Source organism: Coregonus lavaretus, assembly GCF_964263955.1.
Source record: "Coregonus lavaretus genome assembly, chromosome: 3".
Classification (NCBI taxonomy): Eukaryota; Metazoa; Chordata; class Actinopteri; order Salmoniformes; family Salmonidae; genus Coregonus; species Coregonus lavaretus.
Window position 1 is genome coordinate 13346730 of NC_139990.1, and position 20665 is coordinate 13367394.

Consider the following 20665-nt stretch of genomic DNA (forward strand, 5'->3'; position numbering starts at 1 on the left):
CCTCTCCTCTGTGTCATATAGCCGGGACAGGGCGTCTGCCTTACCACCTCATAGGCAGGGAGTTTACGCTCCTGAGACAGAGGATACACATGACTACGAGGAAGTGCAGCGCCTACCTGGAGGTCTATCGCACAATCCCCCTGTCTATGAGGTGGTAATTGAGTCACCTTCTTCTTACAGAAGGCGAGTGCCAAATCTGCATACTCAGGAGGAATGTGCATTGCAGGCATTTGGTTCTGACTTTCCACCGTCGTTGCCCCTACGGAAACACCTATACACCGCCCGACACACTGATCAGACCATCCCTTGAGAGCCCTCTGTTGCCATGAAATGTTCGGGTCATGAGATATTAACCAGGGAAGCCCCAACACCACGGGAAACGCAGGAGAGTCAATCAAATACAACTGTATAATCTCCTCATGACCCCCCTGCGTCTTCATCTTAAGTGGCGCTGTGACCTCCCTAATCAATCCCGACCCCAAAGGGCGGCTGTCTAGGGCATGGATGGGGAAGGGCACATCAACTATCTGCCTTCTAGAAAATGTATGGCCATAGTGTGTTGTTGTAGAATATTACATAAGGGTTGGGTTTAGTAGGCCATGCCTTAGAGTGATGATAGTAGTCACAGTCTGCATTCTTCTTCTTCTGTCCTCATGTCTTCTCTCATTAGTTTATTCAATGTACCCTCAAATTATTTATTTATGCTGGCACAAGCTTTATAGTATTGGCAAACATGCTGCCTTTGGAGGAAAAAAAATATTATGAGAGGAACTCACATTAATATTACTCCACATTAGTGCTGCAGCTTATTAATATTACTCTAATGACTTGTTTACTCTGCATTTAAAATATTTATGACTTTTTTTGCAACCTCTTTTCCTAAACATCTCATCTGATGTGAGGGTTCAGTCAATGGAACCTGCAATGTTTTTGTTTTGTATTTTTATTAACATTTATTCTCTGTTTAACCGAACAACTCCTCGTCTTCCAAAGAAACAACGGAAGTTCATACTTTTCTACAGAGTGAAGTTAGTTTCAAAGCTTCAGAGTTACCATAACCTCCAACTGAAAGCATTGTGATATTCAGCGATTCATTTATAGCAAATATTAATAAATAGATACGATGATAAACGGCATCCTTGTTTTTGCACCTCAAGATAATGTAATATTCTCAGAAAACCATTATTGAGCATTATTTATTTGGTCAGATCAACTGTAATAGTTAATTGGATAATGAGTAGAAGTGTCATGGCTTTCTTGCATTCTCCTCACTGGGATCCATCAGACGACGAGAGGCCTCAACCATAACATCTATGAAAAGGTCAGAGGATCAAACCGCTGTCCCTTTCCATTATCCAACATCTTGCATCATGTCCATCTCTATGGGTGGCCATCTTACTGCGTCCACATAGCATGGTCATGAATGAATATTACGGAATTAGTTGAAGCTGGACTGTAGGCTATAGTTGGAGGATGTTTGGGTGGTGGTGGTGGTGGTAGAAGTTTTCAAGGCATGTTTTATTGAATGGTCTCCATTCATCTCCACTCATGTACACGTGCTTTCTAAAAGGCGATGTCCCTCTTTGTTGCTATGTGAAATGCATATATCTCCCCATTCTGTCTCTGAGGATCGGGGTGGCTGTTATGGAGGTCACTCAACACTGAATATATAAATCCCACTCTCTTTGTCACGTCTCCTCCCATTGCTCCCCTCCGGCGCTCTGATTCGCCGGTCTACTGAGCCACCGGTCTGAGCGCACCACCTCGGCAACACAGGAATGGAAACCCTACACACCCTAATCACCTCCAGCGCACCTGCACCTCATCATCCCATCAGCACCACTATATAGCCCTGTTCAGTCATTGTTGTGTGTAATTGTTAGTGTGAGTGTCGTTTACTCACTCTTTGTTATTCTCTATCTCATTGTTAAGTAAACCTTCACCTTGTTGATTCCTGCGTCTGCGTCCTGCCTCTTCGCATCCTCAGTACTCCTCACAGAATTACACACCTCTCACGAAAATAGATGCAGCAGGTAATCCTCCTGGTTTCCCAGTGCCTCGAACAGCACCAGAAGCAGCTTGCCCAGCCTGAGTGGGGGTTGCCCACTGTGCAACTGCCTTCTCCGCTACACGTCACCTCGTTGGACAAAAAAACACTTGGATCAGGCACCATTACGCACGTCACTCTCCCCATCATCATCACCATTCCCACACTACCGGAGCACCACAAAGAGCTGTCATTCCACATCGTCACGTCACCCCTTCACCGGATGGTCTTGGGATTGCCCTGACTCAGACTACACAACCCCACCATCAATTGGATCACCAAGAGGATCACAGCCTGGTCCACCTCATGCCGGACGACCTGCCTGCCGGTGGTTTGTTGTTCCACGTCAGTGGAGAGTCCGGAGTCCGCCCTCCAGCCCAACATTCCACGTGAGTATGCAGATCTCTCCAATGTCTTCTCTTCATCAAAGGCTAGGTGTCTCCCTCCTCACAGGCCCTGGGACTGTGCCATTGACCTGCTGGAGGGACAACACCCCCCGAAGAGTCACATTTATCCCCTTTCCAAGGCACAAGAGTCACATTTATCCCCTTATCTGAGGCAATGGAGTTCATCAGACGCTCTACCTCTCCTGCCTCCGCCAGCTTCTTCTTCGTGGCCAAAAAAGACGGAGGACTGATGCTGTGCATTGACTACAGGGGGCTGAACGCAGTCACCACCAAGTACCTGTACCCCCTCCCTCTGGTTCCGTCGGCCATCGAGCAGCTACGATGGGCCCGGTACTTTACCAAGTCGGACCTGGGGAGTGCCTACAACCTGATCTGAATCCGGGAAGTAGACGAGTGGAAGATGGCATTCAGCACTACCTCAGGCCACTATGAATACTGCATCATACCCTACGGCCTCACCAAGGCACCTTCTTTTTGAAAGAAACATTAAATGGTCGTGCATAGGGAGATGGTCAGAGAAAATCATAGATAATTGAAATTATGGGAAACCACTTTTATCATATTCCCATATCTTCAAGTAGCAAAAATTATATCTCTATGATCTAGGCCTATCCTAGGATTAATGTTGAGAATATGTGAATATTCCTCCTTTAAAGTGAGGAGTAATGTGGAGGTATTTTAGTTTTTTTAGGAGCTACTTATAGAATCCACCACAGATGGCTGAACTGAAGCTCCCAAAGAGGCTTATCTGATATGATACTGACAATGTACCAAATGGCAGGGGCTCAGGGTCATGTGTGTTTGCTGTTATAGAAGCTATATATCTTGAAATATATTTCATCTCACTTCATTTAACATTGGTCATTATTTATTAATGTCATGCACATGTCACCAATTTCAATGAGTGTTATAAAGTACTGTATCATAACGCCTGGTATGCCTTTAATATGATGATTATGTAGGACAGTATTTGCATTAAGTCGAGTTTCGTTTGAGAAACTTTCGGGGAGTTTAACCTAAATGTTTTGAGTTGTTTTAAAGGCAATTATCCCTAGCTCATTTCACATAAAAAGCAGATCATGAACAATTGGTTTCTCTTTTAATATCTGTTTATACCTTAATTGAAAAGGAAATTAACATTTAGTGAAAAACACTAAAATTAGAACAGAGCAATCAGCATTAAGACTTGTATCTGTCGTAGGTGTAAAATTGTCAATAATGGCTATTTCTCAGAAAGTTTTAAACTGTCAAGAGGAGTGAAACAAGGTTGTCCACTATCGGCATATCTATTTATTGTGGCCATCGAGATGTTAGCTATTAAAAACAGATCCAACAATAATATCAGGGGATTAGAAATCCAGTGCTTAAAAACAAAGGTGTCATTGTACGCTGATGATTCATGTTTTCTTTTAAATCCACAACTAGAATCCCTCCACAGCCTCATAGAGGATCTAGATACATTTTCTAACCTCTCTGGATTACAACCAAATTATGACAAATGTACTATATTACGTATTGGATCACTAAGAAGTTAAAATGTTACATTACCATGTAGTTTACCAATAAAATGGTCTGATGTTGATGTGGATATACTCGGAATACATATCCCAAAGGAAATAAATGATCTCACTTCAATACATTTTTATAGAAAGTTAGCAAAAATAGATAAGATCTTGCTACCATGGAAAGGTAAATACCTGTCAATTTGTGGAAAAATCACCCTGATTAACTCTTTAGTATTATCCCAGTTTACCTATTTGCTTATGGTCTTCCCTACGCCTAGCGAACAGTTTTTTAAATTATATGAGAAAAAAAGATTCCATTTTATTTGGAACGGCAAGCCAGACAAAATTAAACAGGCCTATTTATATAACGAATATGAATTCGGAGGACAGAAAATATTAAATATTAAAGCATTAGACCTATCACTAAAAGCTTCAGTCATACAAAAGTTATACTTAAATCCGAACTGGTTCTCTAGCAAATTAGTAAGTTTGTCTCACCCAATGTTCAAGAATGGCCTTTTTCCCTTTATTCAGATTACAACCACTCACTTTCAGTTATTTGAAAAGGAGATCATCTCCCAAATATCACTATTTCTAAAACAAGCCATAGAAAGTGGGTTGCAATTTCAATTGAATCCTCCAGAAACGACAGAACAAATAATGCAACAAATATTGTGGTTAAACTCAAATATACTAATTGACAAAAAACCTTTTTGTTTTGACAAAATGTTTAAAAAAGGTATAATCTTCGTAAATGATATCATCGGTAGGACTGGTGGAGTTATGTCGCACATGCAGCTAACAAAAACATATGGAAATGTCTGCTCTACCCAAAATTACAACCAAATAATTGCAGCCTTACCGCAAAAATGGAAGAGGAAAGTGGACGGGGGAGAATGTAAGGAACTTGTTTGTCGGCCTTGCATTAAAGAACGTAATTGGTTAAGGAAAACTGTGATAAATAAAAAGTATATCAGTTTCATTTAAGGACCAAAGGATTAACAGCCGTCCCATATAGATTGCAAAATAGTTGGGAAGAGATTTTTGACGTACCGATCCCATGGCATAGTGTTTATGAACTGATACGCAAAACGACACCGGATTCAAACTTAGATTCTTTCAATTTAAATTATTATATACAATTCTTGCTACCAATAGAATGTTATTTATATGGGGGATATAATCTTCCCAGCTCTGCAGATTTTGCTGCGAAGAGACAGAATCATTAGCTCATTTGTTTTGGTACTGTCCATTTGTAGCTTGTTTTTGGACACAGGTCCAGGAATGGATAAAGGATTGCAATATTTACCTGGAGCTAACCTTGCAGATAACATTACTGGGTGATCTGAAAAGTCATAGTCAATCGATCAATAACATAATAATACTTTTAGCAAAAATGTTTATTTTCAATTCACAATCTGTAGAAACAATGAGAATAGAAAGGTTCAGAACTTTTGTAAGACATCACAATACAGTTGAAATATATATGGCAAATAGAAATCCTAAATGGATGGTGTTAAAAGATAGATGGGAGGTGTTGAATGGAATTGAAGGATGGGACTAATAATAACTAACAACAAATAATAACAAGACAACTAATAATGTAGGCACGCTGTGTCCATAATAAGTATATAGGTTGTAGGTTGGGAGCTTTTGTGAAAGAGCACAGTTAGAAAGATATGGCATATAGAAGCAAACCGGATGGACATCATGAAAATGATCGGAGAGGTTGAGAGCAGAGGAAGTTCAGGAGAAAAAACAAACAAAATATAATTATTGTAAAATTGACTGTGTCCATAAAATGTAGATAGTAGGTATAAGCTGGAAGTAGAGGCCTGAGCATTGTTGATCACTAGTTTACTCCAAGTAGGGAAAGGGTGGTGGGGTTGGAAAGTAATAAAGGGGAATATATATATATTTTTAAAGGATATGTATGTGTATGTATGTATGTATGTATGTGTGTATGTATGTGTGTGTGTATTTGTGTATATGTGTATGTGTATGTGGATATATATATATGTATATGTATGTGTATGTATATATATATACATAAACATGGGGGATTGGAAGTGATGCAGACAATTACATTGATGGAAGTTACAATCTATCTGCAATATTAAGCTCATCTACCCCCCCCCCCCCCCAAAAAAGAAAGAAAGAAAAAAAAGACTTGTATCTGTCTGTAAAACTGTGTACATCTATAATCGTATATTTGGGTCCTATCTCAGATTTCTGTTGCTTTGGAAGAGAGTATCTGCTGAGTGACTAGAATGTAAATGCAGATGTAGGTTTGTAGAAAAGGTATGTTGCAAATTCAGAATGAGTTCAAAAGGTTTGAAGCTAACTGTGAAGCTCCAGTATTGGATTTTGCGAACACGTTTGGCCTTATTTTACGTTGTTAGAACACCTTGCCTCATTCCTTCGACCAAACACCTTCACTGATTCCTTTGACCGTAATTAATGAACCCCTTGTCTCTTCCCTCCAGCCTGTGTTCTCAGGAGTCCCTACCAGTGACCTACCAGGCCTGCGTCCTGACCAAGGACTGTGAGGTGAGCGACTGGACCGACTGGTCGCCCTGTTCCAAGGACTGCTACGAGCTCAACGGGCCCACGGGCGAGCGCACACGCACACGACGGGTACATCTGTTCCCTGTGGGAGGAGGGGCGGAGTGCCCCGTACTGGAGGAGAAGGAACCCTGTACCCCTCAGGGAGAAGGGGTACCCCCCTGCATCGTGTAAGTACTCTATCACCCAACATTTAAAAAAATTGTGATTTCAATGTCTTATATGGATGTCTATGTTTATGAACAGTATAGCAATTGTGTTATTTGTATGCTGTACAAGGAATTTCCTCATCAGATGATAACTTAATTTTCCAATCTAAAAATTATGCCAACTCACATTGGTACTCCGAAAAACATTGGAATACCTCAAAATGTCAGCCAATCAAGGATTGCAGATGATCAATTGAAGTGAACTTCTACTCTGCAGGCTGGCTGACAGTTACAGTTATTCTCTCTCTAAAGTGCACTATGGGTAAGCCGCCTGTCTGTCTCCCTAAATAGCTTTGCTGACTAAAAACAATAAACACTTGCAGATAATACATCAGACACTTGTCCAGACAGGGCTGGTGTGTCTCTAACACTAAATGTGTATGTGCATACAGTAAGTGGTTTGAGTCTGTGTTAAGTGATTAAGGCCATGTGGCCGGGAACGTTGGCTGGTTGCTGTAATAATAATAATATGCCATTTAGCAGACGCTTTTATCCAAAGCGACTTACAGTCATGCGTGCATACATTTAAAAAAAAAAAAATGTGTATGGGGTGGTCCCGGGGATCGAACCCACTACCTTGGTGTTACAAGCACCGTGCTCTACCAGCTGAGCTACAGAGGACTGTAGCTAAACCATCCAACACAACAGCAGTAGTGGTACTAAGAGCACTGGGGAGTTAACAGTAGGGGGAGGAGCCACAATAACAACCCCACTACTATTGGGCTGTGGCTTGTTTGGTGTCTGCTGGCTTATCATTCACAGCCTGAAGGGGGAGAAGGGGGGGGGGGGGGGGGGGTTAGCTTCATTGTGTGGGGTGATGATGTAGTGCTGATGAGAGGGGAGAGGGTGGGGGCGACGGTGTGAGGGGGCATGTGGAAAGAGATGGCGAGATGGGGAGGGGGTTGGGTAGTGTGTTAGGTGATGGTGTGGTGGGCATGTAGGGAGAAATAGGAGCGATACAGAGGTGGGAGAGATGGGAGGGAGGCGGTAAGAGGGTGTGTGGGGCGATGGTGCCATACAAGAGAGGGGCATATCAGGAGAGATGGAGAGGAAACATACAGCCCAGCCTTTGGCTCATTGCCAGTGATGGAGGAAATGATGAATGGAGTGTGTCTAGAAAAGAGTCAGTCGGTTGGCGCGACGTCTAATCTGATCCCCCTGCCACACACACACACACACACACAGATGGGTGTGTTGACACACCATCACTTTCACACCCGGTATGCAGTCATGTGCTGTGATGGCATGCGTGTGTGTCCCCTTAAATTACTCCCCCCCCCCCCCCCCGAACCTGTACAACTCCATGTGGAACTATACTCCTACCTGGTGTGGGGAGAAAGGAATTTCCTCAATCTGCATTTTACACCTCTAGTGTTTTGACCTGCAGTTGCTAGCTAGTTCATTTTGCATGACAAAAATTATTACATTGGGTTGAAACTAAATTGTTACAGTGAGTTTACATGAGGACATCAGTCAGTCCATAATTTTTTTAAACTGTATAGAGTAAGGTTAGTATGCGGATCAGGACATAACCCATTTGTTAACAGCTTGTGAGCTTGGTCCCTAGGCTTCTTCCATGGGGTATAGGTTCTGTGGGAAAAATGTGCCTGTTTTCTGTCCCTGATAACGATGAAAGGAATAAATCAATGTCGGTGGACCAATGCTCCCTTACTACCATTTGAAGAAGACCAGGATAAAAGAGAGATGAAGAGGTGTGAACCTTGTGGCAGGAGTCCAAGTTCAGTTAGTCTTATTGAGGGATTCCTCGTTTAGAGTGTCCCCATCAGTGTTAGTCCCAGACCCCCAGACCTAGCTATGGACCGCAACTCCTAGGTGCCTCGTTGTCCCACAACCTCACCATGGCATCGGCCAGGGACCAGTAAGAGACACTCCACTCATGAATATGGAGCCCTTTCATTGGTGGTGACGTCAAATAAATTCCATTATCGCCACGGAGACCGAGGCAGGGCGGCCATTTTGTGACCCCGGGGTGGATTTGAACTGAAAAGCAATACGTAACATTCTCACTAAGTACTTTAAGGAACCTTTCAAGTTCTCTTGAAGCAGATCCTAGAGCTTTCTTTGAATTCAGTGCTGAGCTCGAATCTGTCTTAATAGACTGCTCTTTACAGTTGATCTGTTTCAGTTTAATGTAGCTGAGTCCTTCCACTGAGGTCCAATGAGGTACATTTAGGTCATGATGTTCTCTTTGGGGACATTCAAGATGAATTGTAGATCGTGAGGCACTCTGTGAATATACTCTCACCGGCCAGTTTATTAGGTTCACCCATCTACTGTAGTACCAGGTCGGACCCCCCCTTGCCTCCAGAACATCCTGAATTCTTCAGGCATTTTACAAGATGTCGGAAACATTCCACAGTGATGTTGGTCCATGCTGACGTGATGGTATCACGCAGATTCATACCACGCTCGAAGTCACTTGGGTCACTCGTTTTAACCATTCTAACATTCAATCGAACAGTAACTGAATGCCTTGATGCCTGTCTGCCTGCTTTATATAGCAAGCTACAGCCATGTGACTCACTGTCTGTAGGAGCGATCCATTTTCGTGAACGGGGTGGTGTACCTAATAAACTGGCCAGTGAGTGTATGTTGACGGTCAAATACATAGAGAACTCCTTTAAAATAGTATTTCTAGTAGATGCACATTGCTTAATGTCCACTGAGCACACTCAAATGCATGCTAATGTTTACTTCCCGAAAAACCATTTTGCCAACTTCTCGCTGCAATTTGTCTGAATTACTAACCATAATAAAGTATACAAATATGATTGTGTCCCAAATGGCACCCTATTCCCTATGTAGTGGACTACCCATAGGTCTCTATTGAAAGTAGGCCATTTTACAGGGAATAGGGTGCCATTTGGGATGCAACAAGGAGTTTTAGCTTGTGCTTCGAAATGATGTATTCATTGAATTAGAGTAATGCAATGTTTATTGCAATGTCTTGTACCCTCTGGATAAGAGCGTCTGCTAAATGACGTAAATGTAAATGTACTCTCTAGTTGTCATCTAACAGGCATTGGAACGTGTACTACCACAGGATAACTCTGATTAAAGAAATAGAGCACAATAAGACGAAAAGGAGAAAATAAACGTAGGCGACATTTACAAACAGAACGCATCAACAGCATTCAAACCAATTCAACCATTTATTTATGTCTGCAGATCTTTTTATTGCGTATCTTATTGTGTCATACATAATACATTTGAAACAGTCAATCAAAGGTGCCATCAAACTAAATGATGCTTAACAAGCTGTGACCTTGTAGGACATTCAGGCTTTGGTTGTGCATCTGCTCAATCAATCTGGAGGGTGCTTCATTCACAACAGGTATAAAAGATGGCTAATATTGATGTACACTTTCTTGCACCTACTAGCCACTCATAATCACTAACCATATCTCTCTCCATCATCTTCCTTTATAAGGACCACAATGGGAATGGCTGCATCAGAAATGGCACCCAATTCCTGTAGTTCCACTGCTTTTGGCCAGAGCCATATAGGAAAGTAGTGCACTAGGGAATAAGGTGGCATTTTGGGTGCAAACTATGACTTAATTTTGTCATCCTTGATGATTGAAATAATGTACATATTATTTTCTATCTATGTTGTGTAGAAAATCGAATCAAATCAATCAACCTTCGTTCTCCTCTGCAGGTACAATTGGAAGACAACGGAGTGGACCGAGTGCAGGGTGGACATGTTGCTAAGCCAACAGGACCGCCGTCGTGGTAATCTAACGGGGCTGTGCGGGGGCGGAGTCCAGAACCGTGAGGTGTACTGTGTCCAGGCAACCAGCGCCGACCCCGCCTCCAGCGCGCTCAAGAGCAAAGAAGGTAACCTGACCAGCATGCAACTGTCCTTTATCCCCAATGTGTAATTGTTCTCCCATTCTGATAACTCATGCCCCTCCCCCATACTAGGTCATCTCTCTCACCAGGCGTGTGTCTATAGAAAGCCCATACCCATTGTGTATCTTTAGTTCCCTCCCATACTGCTGCCTTGTCTCATTGTACAGATCTCTTCCACCTTGTGCACTGGAGACTGAGCACTTTTGCTAAGGCCGCACTCATGCAGTCTGACAAGAACAGCGTGAAATGAGAATGTGAACTGTGCTAACGTGCCCTTACGCAACAGCAATAAATTAAATGGGATACCCTGGGCAGCCAAAATGCATGCACTAACGGTGCAGAGAATAGAAATAGCATTGAGGAATGTGTTTCCCCAACCAGGGTCTTTGGAGATCCTAGAAGCCTTTCACTTTACAAAAATGGTGCATCCACTGTGAAGAAAATTCTCTACAAAACAGTGTCTTACACGAGTGGTAGTAGATATCATTGTCTGCATCCCAAATGGCACCCTATTTCCTATATAGTGCACTACTTTTGACCAGCGCCTACAGTGTTATAGTCAAAAGTAGTGCACTACGTAGGGAATATGGTGCCATTTGGTACGCAGCCATTGACTGCCTTTGACCCAGAATCCCCCTAACAAATGTCAACATGACAGGACAGCATATCCACACAGTCAGCAGCAGCAGAATTAACTCTCTAGTAACTGTGTTCCCAGATAATGTATTAAAACTGTCATCACTCCCTTGGTAATGTTATGCATGCACAAGCACGTGCACACACATGCACGCTCACACACACACGCGCGCGCCCGCGCACACACACCAGGCGGTAATTTATAAACTCCAACTGAATCAACTCCAACTGAATCATCAAGTTTGCTGACGACACAACAGTGGTAGGCCTGATTACCAATAACGATGAGACAGCCTACAGGGAGGAGGTGAGGGCCCTGATGGAGTGGTGCCAGGGCAATAACCTCTCCCCAACGTCAACAAAACCAAGGAGCTGATCATGGACTACAGGAGACAGAGGAGGGAGCACCACATCGGAGAGGGTCAAAAGCTTCAAGTTCCTTGGTGTGCACATCACTGATGACCTGAAATGGTCTCATCACATCGACACCGTGGTGAAGAAGGCACAACAGCGCCTCTTCAACCTCAGGCGGCTAAAGAAATTCGGCATGACCCCTAAGACCCTCACAAACTTCTACAGATGCATCATTGACAGCATTCTGTCGGGCTGCATCACTGCCTGGTACGGCAACTACACCATCCTCAACCGCATGGCTCTTCAGAGGGTTGTAAGGTCAGCCCAACACACCATCTGGGGACGCTGCCTGCCCTCCAGGACATCTATAGCACTCAGTGTCAAAAGGAAGCCCAAGAAGATCATCAAGGACCTCAGCCACCCAGGCCACAGTCTGTACACACTGCTACCATCTAGCAGACAGAGACGGTACGGAGGCATTAGAGCCGGGACAGAGAGACTGAGAAACAGCTTCTATCACCAGGCCATCAGACTGTTGAACAGCCATCACTAGCCGGCTACCTGCCCGGTACTCTGTCCTGCACCTTAGAGACTTTTTTGCACACATACTCCCACTCACTCACTCACACACACACACCTCATACACATGCAGACTCATGCACTCACATAAACACTCACACACACACATACAGCCAAAACTGTTGAGTGTACAAAACATTTTTCCATGACATAGACTGACCAGGTGAATCCAGGTGAAAGCTATGATCCCTTATTGATGTCACTTGTTAAATCCACTTCAATCAGTGTAGATGAAGGGGAGCTAAATTTAGCTGGGGAGGTTTGAGCCCTGAGTTCTGACTCGACTTGTGCACACACCCAAAATCATCTAATATTTTCTGGCTCTGCACACACACACACACACACAGACACACACACACACACACACACACACACAGACACTCTAGCACCAATGTGTGAAGTGGAACGGGATATGAGGATGTCTTTATTCCACATTACATCTGGAGCCGGGTTGAATATGTAAATATGAGTGGGTGGGGAGGGAAAGATTAAGGGAGGGAGGGAGAGGAAGGAACCGAGGCAGAGAGGAGAACAATGCAAGGAGGAGAGAGAGAGAGAGAGAGAGAGAGAGAGAGAGAGAGAGAGAGAGAGAGAGAGAGAGAGAGAGAGAGAGAGAGAGAGAGAGAGAGAGAGAGAGAGAGAGAGAGAGAGAGAGAGAGAGAGAGAGAGAGAGAGAGAGAGAGAGAGAGAGAGAGAGAGAGAGAGAGAGAGAGAGCAGTGGTGCGATATGAAATATGAGTGTGGGGTAAAGTAGGTAGCACTACTTAGTCTGTTAATATGTAAGTGAAGGTAGCTGGTAGCGAGCCCATATTTATCCAGCGCTGCCACACTAACTCCCAGACAGACCATCTGGTCAGGGGGCTCAACTGGCCACCGCTCAAATAAATGATTCCAGCTGCTCTCAGACAGTCAGACAGAGGAGGCACTTTGCTAAAGAAAAAATGTGAACCGCAACTTTATAGATTTTTCTAATCTTGTGAGCGTCTTGTATTTGGAAGTGACAGGGTTTGCTAGATGACACAAGTGATGGTGACAGTTGCAGAGAAGGAGTGGGAGTGGGAGAAGGACAGATAGAGAGGGAGAGTTGGAGGTAGGGAAGCACAGCAAGCCCACCTGCCGTAACACATATTTTCCTTTCAATCCTTTCCTGTCTGCTCTATGGCACAATTACAACTCCCCCATCCACTTTTGGTATTCCCTTACTCATTCTCCAGTCTCCTCTCTCGATCTCCTTCTCAATCATCTCTCTTGTCTTCAAAACCAAACATTACACACCTGGAACCTAAATCAAATACACAGTTCTGGGTCATTATAGGGATCTACACAGAATTGCTCTCATCTCTGGCAATTTACTGCTGAATCTATAAAGCATTATACACATATCTCCATCTCAGCTGTAACAATTGCGGGTTTCCTTGCGGACACTGAAGCCTGGATGGAGAGCTAAATCTTCAGTCTGATTTAAGCTGATGTATACTTGTTTTTTGCTTTCAACAATGATGTTTTATTCCCTATGCGACATGACTGAGGCTGGATAGTTTTGTGTGTGTGTGTGTGATTAGTCATTTAGGCTTGTCACTTTCCTGTATGTGTATGCATTCTCATTCCATTTACATAGGAAATAAGCTTTATTCGGACACAAAACTCACTCATTCAATCATTCTGGGGATTACAGTTGGCTTCAACAGACCTATGTTATGATTGCCAAAATGCTGCTGAAATGAAGTGTGGATTTATTAAACTATTCCATGGGGGGGTCAGATATGGACAACAGGGAAAAGCAGCTGTTTCAATTTCTGTCTACTACCAGTTACTGGAGGCAGAGAAAGAGGGCGGAATTGAGAGCGAGAGGAAGGAAGGGTGCAGGAAGGCAGTAAATCTGATGTTACTGTAGTTATTGGCTTTGATGGTCATCAGTTCTAGCCAGCTCTGTTCTGTTTGGTTAAAATCAATATGGAGCCTTATTAGAGGGCCCATAGAGACATTCTGTAGCTAGCAGTAGAATGGCTGGCTGTGTGATGCCATCCGGAAGTAGAGTTATTGATGATGGCAAGGGGTGACAGAGAGAGGAGGAGAGGGGTGAGGCACAGGTGTCTGCCTGGGATTGGAGGTCCTAGTTTGGCCCCAGGAACCCCTGTGTGGTGTGTGTGTGTGAGGGTGGGTAGAGTAAAGACAAGACCATCTGGCAGGAGAGAGAGCGAGAGACCCATGTGGCACCTCAACCAAGGTCACCCAGCACGGAGACGTTCATTAATCAGCCTTTGTTATAATGGCAAAGAGGATGAGAAAATACAGTAGCTACTTCAGTCTGCACACACACATACACATACACACACACACACACATTAGATACTTTATATTGACTAGGAGAGTGGGGCAGAAAGGTCCATTGTCTACCAAAATAGCCATGCAGCATAGAGGAGACGTAGCCACTTGTAAAATGGCTTGGATGAAAATGGGCTGGTGAACCGTGCAATAATGTGGCGGGACAAGTAAACATGTGGCATCATTATCGTTTCCAGTTGTCACATTGTTTAATGATTAGAAGACCGGCGCAGGAATACGTATTAGGGGTTTTATTTACTCCACCCAACACAAACACGTGTATATATATACCAAAAAGTGTTACAGGAGGGGGTCGCAGTTCCGGAGCGACCCACTAGGTGTCATCCTCCGACAACCTTAGGCACCTCCTCACTCACAGTCGGGACTAATCATCATCCTATTGGTGTCACCTGTGTCTATCGGTTCACCTGTGTATTTATGCCCTCACTTCCCTGCGTTCCCTTGCTCAGTTTTCTCTGCTAGTTTCTCTATGTCCAGCAGTACTACTCAGTGTCTGATTGGAGAGCTATGTACAGGTACTTGAGAAGTGTTCTCCCTGTTTCGTTATTTGTTTCAGTCTTAGGTAGTATTTCGTATTTTGGCTGTCAGCCGGTTTTTGGAGACTTATTTGCTCTGCCTTTCTTTTATCATGATAAGTCCGTTATTTTGTATTTTGGCTTCGGGACCACCAGTAAAGATCCTTGTTTCACCATCTCTGCCTACTGTATGTCCTGGGTCACACCTCACCCCTTACAAAGGGATGTAACCCAAACAAAGAGCGAGGTGTAACCTCTACACAATACACGGTACTCACAAGACCAACGGACATGGGACACAGAGGGCACATATATACACATACTAATCAGGGGGAATGGGAACCAGGTGTGCTTAATGAGACAAGACAGTCCGTGGGGTTGGTGGTAATGAACCAAATCAGTGACACCTAGAAAGCCAGTGACGTAGACCTCCAGAGCTGGTGAACGGAATGAGCAGCAGTACTGGGGGGATCCGTGACACCAGTCATTACCGTTTCCAGTCATGATCATTTCCAGTATAATTGCACAGTACTGCGGACTGTGCAATTATAATAATAATAATAATAATTTGGTGAGTGCTTATATTTGTCCTATTTCACACATGTACAAATGATGTTGCGTGACGAGTGAACATGTTGCATCATTATCGTTTCCAGTCAGTATTGTTAACGCCAGACAAGTGCACACACACACACACACACACACAATACTGACTGGAAACGATAATGATGCCACATGTTTACTCGTCACGCAACATCATTTGTACATGTGTGAAATAGGACAAATATAAGCACTCACCACATTATTTGTATTACTTCATAGGCTTGTCTGTGCCAATGGCCTTCTTAAGTGGCGTAAGTAAGCATCCATTCAATACACTTTAAAGCTTACGCATATGTAGCCTACTCCCCTTGATTGTACCTATTCAGCTACCGTTGCCAGAGGGATTTTATAATTACTAAAATAAATTAGTACGCTGCGCAGATTGAATTTTTTTTATAATCACTTGACAGGCACGCACCACGCACGTACATACACACACACACATTTTAACAGACACTATTAAAAGGACACACCTTTGGCAAAGTGGAGGAAATTTGCATGTGAATGAGTCAGACTCAGGCTTCAGTCAAAGCATGGTGATGGAGCGGTGGGAATGATTAATCAGAGCAGTGACCTTGTAGAGGGTCACCTACGGCTCATTGATTTATCCACCGTGTGTGTTTGTGTGTGTGTGTGTGTGTGTGTGTGTGTGTGTGTGTGTGTGTGTGTGTGTGTGTCATTGAGCAGCACTAGGCCTCCCCTGAGCCTGATCTGCCGTTTGGGGATAGAGAGCGAAAAAAAGCCTTTGTTGTTTCAAACTAGACTGGATTTAGCAGGATGATTAATACATGAAAGGCCATACTGTTTACCAAATGTTTTCTTGGATTTGAGATAGCGTGAGGGTAGGAATATTTATTACTATGAACTGCCCTGTGGGGTTTTAGTTGGTGTGAGTTTTATTCATGACTGGTGGAACGATTCATGATTCGTTGTCATCCATTAGCCTGAAGTTTTATCCCACTACACAGATGGAGAGAGACAGGCTAAAAGTACAATAGTTAGATCCACAGTGACAGTAATAACAGATAGAACTCAGTCTGTAAAGTATATTAAATGTATGTGGATAGTCTCTAAATGCATATCACTACACTACCTAGCTTTCATGTTTTTATATGTCTTCATACTTGTAAACAGTGATCTATGCCTAGCCTTGCGCCCAACATGAACCATTAATGCCACATCCCTGCCCTGTTCTGACATCATGTCTCTGTGTATCGCTCTGTGTTTCCAGCCTCCAGGCCCGTTGACGGTGACCTGTGCCTCAGCCCGCCCCCCAACACCACCCAGCTGTGCCACATCCCCTGTCCTGTGGAGTGTGACGTGTCCTCCTGGAGTGCCTGGGGACCCTGCACCTTTGAGAACTGCCTGGACACAGCTGCCAAGAAAGGTGGGTGGAGCACAGCTCTAATGACAGTTATGCCTAAGCTTTAGCTTTGTGGGCTAACACAGTCTTGACTTTGATACCCATTCAGTCACATAGATGGCCATCTTGAAATGATGGCATTGGAACACCACACACTGGGTGTAACATAGTAATAGCTATACTTTAGTAATGATGAATGTGAAAACATTTTTATTTTGATTACTCCTGGCTGGGATACAGCACCCAAGACACTATATCCTTGGTGTTGAGCAAGACATCTTTTTCGTCTAGAGACTCAGGTTCGAACCCGGCCGATCACATAGGTAGCCATCTTGAAAATGAAACAGGCATTGGTTACACTGTCAATAGCAGGTCTTATTTATAATTGTGTCCTCAGTCTGTATCCATCCATCAGTCACTTCACCAGTAACAATAAACTGATAACATGATTTGAGAGCTTAAGCTGTGTTCAGTCTGGTATATGTACGCAACACTACTCCAGAATCCATCTTTATTTGTGTTGCATTCAGCTAAATGTTGAGTTATGATATGTATTGAGTCTCAATATTGATTTTCTTTATCCTCTTGGCAATCCTCTTGGCAAGCCCCTGGAACACAACATAAATTGGAGTTATAGCGTGGTTCAAAACGGTATAATATAGATATAAAAAACACTGTAGGTGAGAAAGCAATCATTGTTGCATTTAAAAGAAAATATCTGTTACAGTAGTATTAGAAAAATATGTAAAAAAAAAAAAAAAGTGTGAAACATCACAGCTTCCATATAGAGCACAGGTGTATACAGTATAAGCAATATGTTGATATTGACCTCTCTCCTACAGCCAATACCATGTCTACAGTACAATAGCGTGGGTTGCCATCTCATTCCCCTCATTCTACTCTTCCTCTGACAAAGACTAAACAGGAGATAAATAGAAGAGAGACAGAGAAAGACAGAGATATCGAGAGGGATGCTATACGGAGGGCGGAGGAGGGTGGAGGTGTCTCTACGCCCTTTTTGTTAACAGCTATTCCAACAGTAGGGGCTGAAACACACACAAACACACACACACACACACAGACATGCTGGCTGGCTCACAAACACACACACACACACACACACACACACACACACACACACAGACACACACAGACATGCTGGCTGGCTGGCTGGCTGCTCAGACCTTAATTATCCCTGGTACAGGAACAGAATGGCAGCAGCAGCCCCCTCCATCAACTCCACTATGGTGACTAATGCATATTGACTCTACCCTAATGAAGCATCTCAAATGGAAGGGAAGCCTAGAAATTGTCTCCCATGCATCTTAATGATGAATTCACTCTTGCGCACGTCTTAATCTCTCTCTCTTATTTTCTTTCTTTCTCTCTCTCTCTCTCTCTCGCTCTCGTCCCACTACACGCTCGTCTCGCATCTCACACTACTGTATCTCATAAAGTACACACACAACCTTGACTGGATGAGTGTGTGTGTGTTTGTACACCCTGGCTCTCATTAGTCAAGAGAAGTAGACTCTCAGACATTTCTCTGGACACTTGTTTATCCCTGTAACAACGAACTCCATACAACATCAACATGCCCTGATCTCCCAGCCTTCATTCAATCAATGTTTGTCGCTCTTTGTGGTGGCTGTCCAAATGGACTGTGCACACACACTGTGATTGTATCTATCTACCAATATTTGATGGATTCTAGTAACATACTGCACCGTTAATGGGAGATACGTTTTCAAAATAATGGCTGGTTTCTTAGATACGTTCGTCTCAGCCACGGCCTTTGAGATGTTGCAACACCATACCGTATTGGAGAAGTCATTATAGCCTACACATACTTCTCCATCAGTATGTTTATCTGTGCAAAGAGCCCCCAGGCTCTGACAGGGTGGAAAGGCCTCAGTCAATCTGTTCACCTTGCTTTCCTTTACTGTGGTTCGACAGACAGTAGTGATATTAGATTTACATAACCTGGCTGGACCCCTATCCATTCCCCCCTCTATAACACCCCCCCCCCCCCCTCCCCCCGCCCTTCAACTTTCCTAAACCCTCCACCTCTCCTCTCCTCTTACACTTCTCTTCACACTCTCCCCAACCTTTTCCTGTTAAACTCTCCACCTCAACCCTGACATCTGACAACACACCTCCATCTTCCAGCCGGCCCTCCTCATTAAATAGAGGGTTCGGGGAAGAATAGGAAAGAATCCGAAATAATCCGAAGAACGCGAGAGTCAGCCATCATCCACCTGAGTCCTCCAGTCCTGCTGGCTCCCCCATGCTCCTTTCTTATCAGGCTGGAGCAGCAGTGGGGATTAGGCCCTGGGGCTGGGGGCAGGCTGACTTGGGGCTGGGCAGGCAGGGGTTAACATAACACAAACACACACACATATGTAGGTGCAGGCACACAAGGCACACACACACACACACACACACACACACCTCCCGGGCCCCAGCCCCAGCCATCACCACTTCCATGTCCTTGAGCAAAGACAGGGGAAAGCCCTCAGACTTGGAAAAACAAATATTATGTAGGTATTAATGGATTGCTGCATCCATTAGTACATGAGTCACTTTGGGTAAAAGCCTGGCTTAATGAGGAGAGAACAATAATTGTGATGAGTGTGATGGAAAGGAGTCAGGCGCAGGAGGGTAATCACCGAATACAGAGTTTATTCCTTCGTAGACACACAAATGCGCTCAAATAGCGCTCAACGAAACAGGCACAGGGGAAACTATCATCTCTGGCAAATACACTGTAACAGATATCCAATAATACATAGGCACAGGGGAATATCTACCCTGGCAACAATATGTTACGTGTAGCTCCACTGAGCTCCACTACTCTCACAAATAACAATCACCAACAAGGACAAGGGGGCAGAGGGAACACTTATACACAGACTAATGAGGGGATTAGGACCAGGTGTGTGTGATTGACAAGACAAGACAAATGTGATGATGATTGGGGCGGCAGTGGTTAGTAAGCCGGTGACGACGAACGCCGAAGCCTGCCCGAACAAGGAGGGGAGGCAGCCTTGGCCGAAGTCGGGACAATAACAGTCATAATGGGAAGCTGTTTCTCTAATGTCTGTCATCTTCTGGAGCTTAGCGGTCCTGCCGTGTTAAAGAAATAAATGCTATATTACGGTTATCATCAAAGACACAATGTGACTGTAGCATAGTAGAGGGAAGTTCATGTACCGAAGTTAGACATTAAGTTGTGACTCCATGAAAATCATGTTTAGCTACCCTGAAAAGCGCTACCACAAAGGGGGAGGTTGGTGATGAGGGAGGCCCTGAAAAGCGCTACCACAAAGGGGGAGGTTGGTGATGAGGGAGGCCCTGAAAAGTGCTACCACAGAGGGGGTGGTTGGTGATGAGGGAGGCCCTGAAAGGTGCTACCACAGAGGGGGAAGTTGGTGATGAGGGAGGCCCTGAAAGTTGCCACCACAGAGGGCGAGGTTGGTCATGAGTGAGGGGGTCGTGTGTGAAAGTCTGTTAGTTCCTGCTGTTTAAAAAAATAATGAAAAGGTGACCTGTATGTTGCAAAACTATACTTTATTGAAATGTTATTTGGGATAGTAGAAGCAGATCGTGGAATGGTATAATTATACAGCTATGTATGGTTCCATGGCAGCACCAGTATAC

General features: G+C 44.0%; 1 protein-coding gene across 1 annotated transcript in view; it reads left to right on the forward strand.

Moving 5' to 3' along the window:
• The window catches only part of LOC311122620 (thrombospondin type-1 domain-containing protein 7A-like), a gene marked incomplete at both ends in the record, with an annotated part of 183486 nt that overhangs the window by 82256 nt on the left and 80565 nt on the right, over positions 1 to 20665 (forward strand). Inside the window, 3 exon segments of the mRNA XM_084158084.1 lie at positions 6446 to 6694; positions 10416 to 10594; positions 16874 to 17033. Of these exon segments, the coding sequence (XP_084014210.1) occupies positions 6446 to 6694; positions 10416 to 10594; positions 16874 to 17033 (588 nt within the window).